A 13,720-nucleotide genomic window follows, 5' to 3' on the forward strand; every position below is an offset into this window, starting at 1 on the left:
TTAGAAGAGATGATATCTAGAAGAGTTGGAAGGTCTTCACATGACTCCCCACTCTCTAGCATGGACTCAACTGGAAGCTCCAAAGCCCCCAATCATTGTAAGTGTAGTCTTGTAGCTAAAATGTGGACTTCATAGACTGATCATAATCCTAAAAGAAGGTTTAGAGATGGTCCTAATTATCATATGAGTGTGATCAGTATCTTGAATTTATTTTTTTAATTTTTTAATTATCAAATTATGCTAATATAAATTGTTTAATTATAATATAGTTATTAATTGATGGTAGAATAATTTATATTGTGGATATTTTGCTTAGATTAATCTGAAGATAAGAGGACGAGCCAAAGTAGCTCTACTTGAGAAAAGGGATGAAGTAAGGAACCTGAAAGCCGATGTGAGAAGATTGCCTGCTATTGTTGGAAGATATAGAAGAGAAAGTTCTAGTTTAAAAGAATATATGGCAGAACCTAAAAGAGAAACAATTGGTTTGCTAGAAGAGGCAGAGAATTTAAAGAAAGAGGCTAGTGCATCAAAGATGAGGCAAGAAGAGTGAAGGTAGAATGTGTAGAGTTGAAGAGAAAGCTTGTAAAGCATGCTGCAAGGAAAAAGCTATATCTGATTATAATCATATTTTTATTCTTTCTACTAATAATGGTGGTCATGTTTTAATTGACTTCCATCTATGTTATTATGTAATGATTTTGAAAGTGGGGGGACAAGCTCTAGTGTATTGAAGCTTTTGGAAATCATCTTTATAATGAATGTAATGCACCAATGTTATCGAATGTAATGGTTTGTTATTGACCATTTGTATCTCTTGTTTAGTAAATGGGCTTGAAATAGGTTTAATGCTTGGCACATGGTCTTATTATATTAAACAAGTAATGCTGAAATGGCACATACATGAAACTAGCAAATATGAAATAGTACATGCATGAAACTTAAGCAACTTTGAATGGATAGCAGGTTTGAATGGCCCCTACTATTAATTAAACAGTGAACTCTATTATTGAAGTTATGTTCTTGAAATATGGAATACTAAGATTTGAAAAATATCTTATGGTACTGTTGTTGAAATAGAATTGATAAGCTAAAATTGCATATGCTCCACCCATTGCTAGTGCCCTTGATATAAGTTAAAATGCCACTGTTATTATAGTTGAAACATAAAGCAGTAGAGAATGCCACTGCTACAGCCACTACTAAGCCATTGTTTGAATAACTAATACACGCTATCTAAAATAGGGAAGTCTAGTATGAGTGCAACTTATAAAACTAAATAAGTTGTTAATTATTTTAATAAGTATACTAAGGATCAACTTTGTGATCCTGTGAGCATTACTATTCGACAACTTGCAATGAAACATTCTAAATCCTTTATTGTGCCATTGAGCAAGCTTTAAAGCTGAAACATTAATGCTTCTATGGTATAACCTTGTTTGAATACTCCTTTGCTGCAATTCTATTGCAAGATATTGAAAGAAACAAACAAATTCACCCTCCTTATCCAAAAATATGAAACAAAAATAATTTTAATGTATACTCAGACCTTGTTAGCATGTGATACTCTTGTGCCTTGCTGAACCTCTTTTTGGACTATATATTTGTTCATTGACAAGTTCATGGATATCTTGTTGAACTACTAACCAAACTAAGATTTATATGAATACCTTTTCTTCAGCAGTTGCATACTTTCTTTATCTCATTGAACCACAACTTGGATAAAGCTAATGCCACTGCTAAACCCTAGTTCATAACCCTTACTGAACTTCTTTTGAAAGATATTGAAAGATACCAACAAGTTCTTATTACTGAACATGAAACAAAAATGGAGAAGTTCATGGACAAGTATGTGATACCCTTCTGAAACATTATTAAATAAATCCCCCTAGTGCATTATGAAACTTGGATTATGCTACTGAGATATTACATAATGTAATCCATATGTAACTCAACTTACAAACTTCACAACTCAATACAATCTACCTATAAATCAATTTAAAAATATTATCCAAGTCACTGCATTCTGCCTGTAAATTTGCTTAGAAATATTACATAACTCAATGCAATCCACTTATAAATTAGTTTACAAATATTACATAACTCAATTCAATCCATTTATAACTCAATGCAATACATCATTCCATAACTTAGCCACGGTAGAGATAACCACAATGCCTGAAACATTGTAAATAACAAACATTCATATAAACATTACAAAAACTTTGAACATAACATATAAGGCATTGAAAGTTGGAAACATTGTGGCCAAAATATTATGCCAAAGAACAAAGCCTTATGCCAAAGGATCAAGTGCACATTCAACTTTTCAAAGCATTAAAAATTACATTGTCTCCACAATAAAACTTTTCCAAGCACATCCAACTGACATTGAGTGAACATTAACATTTAACCCCAAAAAAAAAGAAAGCTTGTTTCATGATAGCCAAACATTGCAACTTAATACATTGTTCCCCTCTTACCAACTAAACAAATCTAACATCCACATCAGGCATCTAGAAAACATCAACCTATGCAATTAGGACTCTTTGATTGTTAGCATCTCTATCAATTACAGTTAGAAGCTCACCCCTACAAACCCATTTCAAAAAACAACCATAAAGCTCAAATATAGGCCTGCAACCTGCCAAAAATCCTCTTCTAAAAGCTTCCAAACCAACATACAAGTTTTGAAACTGTAAACCATTAGCAGATCTCTCAGTCTTGATGATTACTGTTGTCCCCTTATTACTTCTTCTGATCTCTTCACAATAGTCATATAGTCTGCCATAATATTTGCTATGAGACTCTCTAATAGTCTCTAAAGCCATTTGTCTGATCCTTCAATATTTAGTCATATTTACATCAACTTCAAATCTTGTCTTAATATCATGCTTCATTTTCGTAGGCTTGTTACTAGGACAGTCTAAGTTTTTCTTCAAATTCTCTTACAATCCACCTAGCTATCATTTGACTATTTTTATGGCTTCTTATATATTGGATAAGTCTTAATTCAAAATTTACCAATACCTTTCTCATATGAATACCATAAGCTGAATGGATAATTATTAAATGAGCATTTTACCTCTGCTCTAGTAGCCTCATTCTTCATGATCGCTGTCGTAGGCGGTCAAAAATAAAAACCAATTCAAACTATATAAATAGAGTTGGGATTGTATTCTTAGAGATCTAAGGCAATTGTGCTTGGAATATAAAATAAGAGAAAATTTAGAATTTTATATGCGCTGAAGTTGTTTAAAAATTTTTAAAACCTAAGTAAATAAGAAAAATTAATTTAAAATTAATGATAGGGGTGATCAAGCAAGAAAGATCTCAGAAATTATGAATCATTCTTTTATAAAACAGATTTAAGTTCATACAAGGATGGCTTGTTATGAATGACCTTTTGAGTATAATATATTTCTACCCGGACCGTATCTTTCATATCATGACAATCTATTTCTTTTTTGAGCACGTGTCATATCCTATAGATCACGGTATGTCTCTAAAGAAAATAGATTGTTTAAATTAATAATCTAATCATTAAAATAAAAGTACAAACAAATATTAAAAAAAAATACATAAAAGATAGAGTAAAAAGAAATAAATTTGAGTAATAATAAAAAAAAAATTTTCTCGAGATGCTGGAGTTTAGTTGTGCATGATATTGAGTCCTCTTGCTTCTAGTATTTTTATCTTCTGAAATTCAAATTTTTTGGCTGAAAGGGTGAAGAAAGAAAGAAAAAAAAAAAAAGGGTTGATGTTGAAAAGAGAAAGAAGAGAAAAAAAAAGAAGGAGAGAGGGATAGAGGAGAGGACGTTGACGGCTTCAGGAAGGATCCGTGGGGCGAGGGGAGACGGCTTAAGGGTGAGAGGAAAGGGTCATATTCATAGATGAAGGTGGAGGCATGAGGTAGAGTTTGTGAGAATTAACTGATAAGAGTGGGTGGGGCCACGTGAAATAGCGTGAGAGGGGGAATGGCGTGTGCATTAAAAGTGGAAGGAGGTGGGGGCCACGGTTTGACTTTGGGCGTGAAAAGAAGTTTTGGGTGCCTGAGAGTCTGGATGCATGAAATAAAAAAAAGAAGGATGTGGGGCCCGGTTTGTGGAGTGTTTTAAAGTGAAGAGCCTTTGAGAAGAGGGCGTGGAGGAATAAGTGGAAAGGAAGTGGGGCCGGGCGCTATGAGAGGAGAGTGCGTGGACTTGTTGAGGCGTGAAGGACTTTGCGCGAGGAAAAAGAGTTAAGAGAGAGAGAGAGAGAGCGTGGGGGAGTTGCTTGGGTGTGGCATCCTTTCTTTCCCCTTCTTTCTCTACGTGAGAAATTTCATCTGAAAAATTTTAGGCGGCACAAGATGATTTGATGTTGTGACGCCTCCTTCACTTAGGAGTTAAATGATTGGCATGTTGAAGTTTGATTTTTGAATCTTGATGAGTTACTTTTAAGTCATTGATTGTAACTTATTCTTTGAGCTGATTGTACTTAGCCTATTAGTTTTTGAGTATTTTTTTGAATTTGAACCAATTTGAATCTTTATCAGTCCAATCTTTCAATTATCTCTAAAATAGATTAAGAAGCATCAAATTCTCAATAATAATAATCCATTAATAATAAATCAGATGCTTCTAATATCCTAATTTAAGTATTTATCACTTCACAAATCTCACATCATATCTCTATGCTACACTATACTTGATCACAGCATGTTTAAAATATTCTATGATGTTGAATGTCATATCTTTACAAAATTTGATATCTTGCATGTCAAGTTTAGGATTAAAATAAATCCACTTCTTCCTCTTTGTAAGCTCAACAACCTCATGCTCGGGACTTGATTTAGGTGCATCAAATTCAGATGAATTATGATAGTCACTATCATACCTGATCTACTCTTCAATTTTATCGAATGGAGCAGCAATACTTGGTTCTATAATCACACCCACAGATAGTGGATTCTTTCTTTGCACTTCATCATCCTTTTTCTTATTCTTATTTCTTTCTTCTTTCATTTTGTCACTCATAGCTATCAACTCTTCATTATCAGTTAATAACTCAATATCTGTATAGTAGCTGTCATCATTTTCTTTCTCTTCACTGTCAATGAATGGGATGTACTCTTCAACATCCGAAGGCACTTTAGTAATCCTTTTATCTCTAGGTCCATCAAGCATTGTTTCTTTTCTCTTGTTTATCATCATTTGCCGATTTTGTTTAGTTCTTACTTTGCTGACTTTGCCTCTCTCTGCCCGCTCACCAATTGCTTTGCTTCTCATTGGTTTCAGGCTTTGATTCTCTAAAATCTGTTTAGCAACACTCTTAGTCCTAGGTCTCCCCATGATTGGTTTATTGACAGGTTTTTTATGGTCAACATAAGCATGCAAATACTCTCTTGTATATAATGCAAACTTTATTATTCCTTGAAGCTGAATATCCTCATACACAAGTCTCATTCCTTGATTGTCAATAAGAATAAAAATCCTAAAAAATAATCTTACAACTTTATCCATATATAGCTTCTCCACCGTATCTAGTAACTTATCATAACATAAGCTATTTGTGTCACAGATGTCATAATAAACCATATTCCCTCCAACATATTTACTGCATCTAGTTTTGTTGACAAACTTTCCACCATGATGCACAGCAATGGTTACACAATTCATTCTGTAGTATATTAAAAAGAAAACATAAGTCATATAAATAATATTGAGAAAAAAATTATGAGCAACATCAATGAAATAGTCATAAAAACTATTTTCAAAATGAAGTAGTTGTTAATAGAAAGCCTATTAACATTTTCTATGAAGCAAGATATATGGCAGCAAGATTCCCTATTTTGCTACAGTAGGGCATACTATCTTGCTATACTTAGAAAAATATCTTGTTGTACTATAGGAGGGCATATCCTTTTTTTCTTGAACAATATATAGCTTGGCAAGAAAGTAGCAGATAAATGATAATGGTTGACAACTTGCATGGGACCACATTCCGCCAAATCCAAAAGATTTAACAAAGCTTTGAGATCACATGGGGACAACTTGGGACCCATTATACTTTATAAAGAAATTTTAATAATTTTTCAGGACCACATGCTGACAACATCTTGGGACCACATTCCATTTGCACAAAAAAGTTTCCATAAAGCTTCAAACCACATACATGCACAATAAAAACAAACTTTTTAGATCACTTTCAACTCAAAATCACTAGTAATATTTCATGCTGAGCCAAATCTTTATTGTTTTTTTTCTGAATTATGAAAAAATCTAAGTCAAACCCTAATATATGAAATCCGAATGTAAGATAAAGAAAATACCTTGACCATGAAAATGGTGGAGCAGTCACTGCCTTTTTGTTGACTGACAAACCACCACTCTCACAATCGTTATCGATATTGAGTAACCGAGAATGAGAGGAATGATCGGATTCCACATTCTAAATGAATAAGAGGAAAAGAAAAGAATATTTTGTCCACATCAGCCCCTTCTCCCACATATATCTATCATATGAGCATATGTAACCTTTTCGTAGCAGCAAGCAAACAGAATGCATGATCAAGGACCACATTGAGATTTTTTGAAAATTTGATAATCTAATTGCATCAAATTAAAATTTAAGATGAAATTAAAAATTTTCAAATAGTTCAAAATTTTTTCATGATTAAGTCAAAGAAAATATGTATATAATATAATATAATATTTTTGACGTGATCCATATGGCCTAGGACTTATTTGCCATGCCTATATAGAATTTTGATAGACGTCTATCTTGATTGTATATCATAGACATCATTAAACATAATTTGCCTCAAACGCTATCACAACTACTTATGTTTTAACTCTCAATAATTTTTTTTTTTGATCCCTTGAACCTTTGGTTGGGGTGCCTTGTCCTCCAATGAAATTAGAAAATGATTGAATTTCTTTTACAATCTCGACCGCTGGATCGCATCCGGCAAGTACTCCAAACTTTCTTTATTCATGCACCTACAGATGTTGAAGTGGCTATTATACAATCCAACGATGGATTCACATGAAAGAAGGTGAATAATCCTCCAGTGCAAAAGATACAACCCCAGCCGTTCAGCTTTCAATGGTCTGTCGCAATTGCTTTCGTTTTGCCGACTACCCCGCTGCTTGGCAGCAGATGATATGTACAATTACACATCAAAGCAATTGCGACGTATCACCATTAAATTATGCAATATCCTCTTTGAAAGTTGTGCGGGCAGATAGAAAAAGAGGTTGGCATACTCATGCAAGGAGCGATCCAACGGTTGATGTCACCGAAAAAAGCTCGATCATTCTTTCGCGCGAAAAGACATGGCCCAAACCCCCAGTAGATAGAGAGCACCCCCGGTGCCATGCCTGGTTTCTTTCTTTATTGATACACCCACCCTCGCCCTTCTATATGTCCACCCCAACACCGAATTGTGAAGCGCGAGCGAGAGAGAAGAGAAAAGAGAAGGATGAGTAGGAGTGGGAGTGCGAAGGTGGTGTGCGTGACCGGTGCGTCCGGCTACATTGCTTCTTGGCTCGTCAAGCTTCTCCTCCAGCACGGATATACCGTGCGTGCCACTGTCCGTGATCTTGGTCTGTCTCTCTCTGTAATTTTGAGTACTGCTAGTCATGGTTTTATAGCTATTGCTATCCCACTTATCCTCTTTCTTCTTTAGGAGATACAATTGCACACAAGGTGTGATGGAATGCTCCTATTAGTGTTTCTCGTTTCATTGATTCTTTTGCAATAGTTATGGTTATTATGACATCATCGCTGGAGGACTGGAGGATCCTATCTACTCAGATTTGTGGAATAATAGCCTTTAACTCTCCTTGTTTGCTTAGTTCGTTTATAGCCCTTAAGCCATGATATGGTCGGATGGATCATTTATCTTGTGTTTCAACTCCAGATTAACGTGGTCGCAATTGTTTCTTTTCAAGTTTTCTTGACTTTGATTTGCATTTTTTTTAATTTGTTATATTTTTCCATTAATCGTCATCGGGCACCTTCTGCTAACATTTATCGATTGTCTTTTTGACTTTGGATTTTTGTTGATATTGTCTTGCCTTGTTCTTGACATGTAAAATGATACAGGGGTAGAAATAGTGTGGGAAGTTAGGGTTTTAAGGATAGGTTGGCTGACTCTTGTGAAATTTGCGGTAGGTCCTATCAGAGCACGAAACAGGATTATAGGAGCTTTGGTGCCTTTCAATTTAAAATGGTTACAAGAAATAGAGTCGCGAACATGTAGAGTGGTCTTCTTTTCTTTCTTTTTTGTTTTAAAGAAAAAGGAAACATGCATCAGATGGTCAGGATCAAATTAGCCTAAATTGGAATCATGATTAGATCCGTATGTCAAAGCTCTAATGCATTGCTTAAAGAAAAATAAAGGACGTAGAACATGCAGGAATTTTCTTTTTGCAATAATATGTTCTTTTATAAAACATTATGATCCACTCATTTAGACTGCACGTTTGCTTATTTAAGTGCAAGCTTGTTGTTGGTAATTAGAAGAACAAAAATAAAAAATATCTAGTGTAATGTTAAAGTAAACTAACTTTAGTGGCAACATTAGTTGCTTAGAAGGGGGTTGAAGGCACGATGCTTCACTTTATTCTATACAAGAATGCGACATGTAGCTATCCTTTTTGTCATCACTTATCTATATTATTCACCGGTTCTCACTTCTCTAAGGCATATGTAAAACAATCGTGCAATTTTATTTTGGTTTTTCTTCTCTACTTTCATCTTTCACTACCCTCCATAAATTGGGTTAGATGTTCTCCTCAGTTATTTCATCAATAAAATCTCACTTGTTGTCTCATTGAATCATATGGAGATTCACTTAGGTAAACAGCATCCACTCATCTTCTGATATTTGAGGAAGTACTGTCCATGAAATTGTCCATCGTATATTTGGGAACTAGTGTCCAAAAGAGAAAAAATAATCCTAATCATTTTTGTATGGGGCAAAATTTTGAAAATTTTGACAGGATTGTAATTTTTTTCTATTCAAATGTGTTTCATGGATCAAATAAAAAATGAGTGATTTACTATGAACTATCTGTAGTACAAGTCTGAAGCCCACTTACAGCATTTGAATGATATTGGGCTTCTTGCAACAGAGTTCTTCTATTTCAGTTGAGGCAGATTGAGGATGACATTGATTTTGTTAAAACTATAGTAAGTTTAAAGAAGTACTCTTGCTTTTCACTTAAACGATAACACCTTTTGCTGTGCGATGTTTCTTTCAGTCGTTCATAAATATGCTTGTGTCTGTCTTACGCATCGAACAAGAAATTCGGAGTTCTTGTGTTCTTTGTTTACTTCTTTTTCTGTCTTTTGTGCCTGAAAATTTCTATTATTCTTATTTTAATGGATCATGGAGAAAAAAGATTATATTTTGGGCATCATCTAATTCTTTTGCAAAATTCTGTCATTGATCCATGTCAAGCACTCATGCCACAACTTATCACCTAAAATTTTGCTAAAAACTAATTTTGGTCTCTCATCTTATATTTCTTATGTCATGTTTATTAGCTGATCCAAAGAAAATCGAGCATTTGAGTGCCTTGGAAGGAGCCAATGAGAGACTGCACTTGTTTAAAGCAAACTTATTGGATGAAGGCTCTTTTGATTCAGTGGTCGAGGGGTGTGAGGGCGTTTTTCATACAGCATCTCCTTTCTATGAAAATATCACAGATCCACAGGTTCATATTATTATCTCTGTTACAAAATAACATTGTTATTATTTTTTTTTCATAGGTTTATGTTTTTTCAATAATATACTGTTTAAATTTGCTCCTAACTTATTAATCTTGCAGAACAAAAGCAGTATCATCATAATTTCATCATTTTTTTGTGCAATCTTTGCTTGTGTTGAGCTACTATTGGAGTGAATACATTTTTTGTATTGAGTATTGTGACAGCAATCGAGTTAATACCAGTATTTTGAGACTTGGCTGGATTGGCCAGGTCTGCCTGTCTGATTGACCACCTGCTAGCTATGGTGGGCCTGACTGAGTTAAAATATGTAACTAGCTGAAACCCATTTGAACCTATGAACTGAGCAGCTTAACTGTTTAAACCACCAAATCAGCAACTTAATTTGACTTAGATAGGCTAGGCCGTTTAACTTGAAACTCAATCTTCTGACCTCTCTCTTCATCTCAGTTGAGGCATTGAGAGCTAAAGATCACCAACAGTTGTACAGATTTGGTGATCCTCTTCGCTATTCTTATGCTCTTTGATGAAAGTTGTTGCACTGTAGAGGTTGAGGTGGTGGGAATAACAGCTGGTTGATGTAGCGGGACTGAAGGGAGGCGGGGTCACAAGTGAGTTGATGCATCAGTTCCAGAGGGAAGTTGAGGAGATCATAGTGAAACAGTTGAAGTGGAAACATTGGAGTTCTACATATGGGGCCAACAGGTTGTTATAGCAATGATTCAGAGGGCGATCTAGTTGGCTTCAAATTCTGATAAGACAACATCTGATCAGGTTAAGGTGGCACCAAATGATCGAAGAGGATAGATTTACAGATGTGAGGGGCACAGGGCTTGAATACTGCTTTTCTAAAGATAAACAAAGTAGAAGTAAAACATGAAGAAAAATAATTCCTCAATGAGTTAAGGACGAATATTCAAAATTTGGAGAAGTATGGAACTAGGGAACCCTCTATGCAAAGACATCTAAATTGTCTAGTACAATTCTAATTACTAAATTTTCCTCAACCTAGCTATGACTTGTAGACTCTAATCATACAACTAATCCAAAAATATTAAAGATCTGAAGCTCACCAGCTATGGACTTCTGATATAACTCAAAAAGAAAAAGGAAAAAGGGTACACTCGCTGTTTGCTTGCATCTATTTGTACAGAAACTCATCCTTAGTTTAGGGCTTGTGTTATAGAATTTTTCTTTTTTTTTAATATACTGATTATTTATTTCTACTTGAGATTTTTTGCATTTTTGCAACCTAGATTCAAATTCATGCACAGAATCTTCATGCAATAAAATGAGGCTAGCCACTGCCATATGGATTTGTTATGTGTACTGATCTATGTCTATGCCATTCCACATTCTTCACTTGATGCTGCTTTCGTATCTGGCCTCTTTATTTGCTTGATGCTGCTTTCATATCAGGCCACTTTATCTCTATAGGATAATAATAGTCCGCATAGATTAACTTTTTGCTTGTGTGCTGAAAAATTTGTCTGACTAATTGAGCATTTCATGCTTACTGCAACAACTTTTGCACTCTATCTTATGTTGTGTTATAATGCAGTAATATATATGGGAGTGGATAACTTTACTACAGATGGACTTCTTGCCTTCTTTTCTTGTTTTCTGTCCAATGTGTCTTGGTGATATTCTTTTTTTCACTGTCCAAAATGATGGCAAGCTATAACTTTTTTAACAGCATTGTCTTTCAATCATACCTTTAGGCTGTGTTAATCAACCCAGCAGTGAAGGGAACACTCAATGTTTTCAGTTCCTGTGTTAAAACTCCTGTTAAAAGGGTGGTGGTAACATCATCTGTGGCTGCTGTTGCATATAATGGAAGACCACTAGCACCTGATGTGGTAGTTGACGAGACATGATTTTCTAGTGCAGAGGTTTGTAAGCAGGCAAAGTTATGAACTGATAGGTGTATCTTTCTCCTTTGAATCATATTTGGATAGAGACAGCATGGAGGTTGTTTGATCAAACATGGTTGCAACATGAATTCCCTAAGAACATATGCAAGAAAGAAAAATAGAGCTACTCTAATGATTTTTTGTCCTAATCCTTTTTTGCAATATCCCATTCAGAAACTTTTAATTTCCACAGGGCATTCATCATATAACACAACAACATCTTATAAGTGATATCCTCTTCGGCATGTTTTTGAGTCCCATTGTGTATGATTTGTTGGTGTCATAAATCTGAAGTTTTAAAAAACGTGGGATACATGGATTGTGGATCAAACATGACAGTTGTTGCATGGGTCACTGTATGAAGGGTTGGATATATGGGATTTGCCAGAAAGAGTAGCTTGGTTTTGGACTGTATGCTCAATCCATTGGCCCTGGCTGGGGGATGGCTACAGACATAGTGTAGCCCACCTTCTAACATATGGCTTGATCTATCAACAAAAAGAATCAATACAAGCCCATGTTTCCAATCCCGTATTTAAGTAGCATGTGGGTGCATGTATTTCAATTAACTAATGTAAGAGAAGTATATACATTTATGAATATGTCTAGTTGGCATTCTACTGCCTGGTATTAAGTTTAGAGATGCCAAAATATAAATAATATTTCACTAATATTAGAGGTTTTTCTAATTTTTTCACCTAGGAAAATGTTCCTTATAAGCATTATATAGTTTAGAGATCAGTAGTTTATTATTATTAGCATGTGACATGCAATTAGCATATATTTTATTGAGAAAAATGATTTACTGAAAACAACTTAAACTTAGGTGTGTTGAGAATTTTTTTTTTCCTCCTGTATTTCACTTTTTACTGAATCAAAATAGCCTGACTATTGCCAAATTTGATGCCTATATCCATGTTTCCTCAACTTCGATCTAATATAATCATTTAAGTTTTCTGATACACACACACACACATATATATATATATATTCCCAAAAAAAATATGCAATTGTAGAAAAAAGAAAACTCCCAAATGTTTATGTTTTATAGATGAGTATCTTTGTTAGCATGATAATATCATGTCCCTGTCAACTATGAGTCCTGTCTTTGACTACTGTATGTATCATGAATTGATGATCAATTTTTGTGAAAATATACATAGTTAAGATTGTTGTGAAAGTGAATGATTACTCTTATCTTCTATTGCATACAGGATGATCATAGTTGCTAATTGTTTATCCCATTATCCCAGAAATGTACTTGTATACTTGAGGCGCATGTTCAAAATGTAAGGATCTGATCTTTCTGCAAATATACCTTTAGATATCAAAAAATTTTATGTCAAGTACTTATACGCTTGTATGTTGATCATTTTTCAGTTTGGCCTCTTGCTTTTGTACTTCTGGACCTATAGATGAATACAATTTCCTACAATGAACCTGAATTCCTTCTCAGTTTGTCTTGGTTTTCGACTGAGGATTGCTCATCTGTGGCACAAACTTGAGCATAACCCGCATAACTGATAAGAAAGCCTTTCCTACCAGTCAACAGGCCTTCTAAGTTTTCATGGCAGGGTTTTCTCTACATTTATTGGTAAAAGTTGCGAATAGCAGAAATATTATAGCAATTCATAGACGGTTCATATAAAATTCAGTTTCCTGTCATGAAACATATTTGTACATTGATTAATCACACCTTAATTCATAAGTTAAACCTGTTTATATTGGATAAGGCTTGTTGATTAAGATACCTTCTATATCCTCTCAAATGAAATACACACACTGCAAAGCATTATGAGTTATATTGAATTCCTTCAGCATGATCTACCAAGCTGACCAAATAAGTAGGATAAAGCTTGTTATTTATGTTTTTTCCCTTCACATTTTTTTATGGCTTGAATTATTCTTTGTTCTCACTGTAACATGGTGCGACTTGATTATTGGTGAGGCTATACTCTGTTAAAATCTTGCAGTTCATTATATTATGTTCTAGATGAAGCTTTCTGGTAATACTGGTATTGCAGTGTGATATTTTATAAGAGAAAAGAATAATTATGTGTAGTGTTTATATGTGGCAGCATGAATAA

The 13,720-nt window shown here is 34.5% G+C and overlaps 2 protein-coding genes across 2 annotated transcripts in view; both read left to right on the plus strand.

The window, feature by feature from the left end:
• LOC105034771 (phenylacetaldehyde reductase) overlaps positions 1-13,720 on the plus strand; it is a 128,782-nt gene that overhangs the window by 37,890 nt on the left and 77,172 nt on the right. The gene's annotated exons all lie outside the window — the stretch shown is intronic.
• The window catches only part of LOC105032896 (phenylacetaldehyde reductase-like), a 29,130-nt gene continuing 22,875 nt past the window's right edge, over positions 7,466-13,720 (plus strand). Inside the window, exons 1-4 of the mRNA XM_073256954.1 lie at positions 7,466-7,589; positions 9,538-9,707; positions 11,442-11,579; positions 13,627-13,648. Of these exons, the coding sequence (XP_073113055.1) occupies positions 7,466-7,589; positions 9,538-9,707; positions 11,442-11,579; positions 13,627-13,648 (454 nt within the window). The remainder of the gene's footprint in view (positions 7,590-9,537; positions 9,708-11,441; positions 11,580-13,626; positions 13,649-13,720) is intronic.

This window comes from Elaeis guineensis, chromosome 5 (assembly GCF_000442705.2).
Source record: "Elaeis guineensis isolate ETL-2024a chromosome 5, EG11, whole genome shotgun sequence".
Taxonomy (NCBI): Eukaryota; Viridiplantae; Streptophyta; class Magnoliopsida; order Arecales; family Arecaceae; genus Elaeis; species Elaeis guineensis.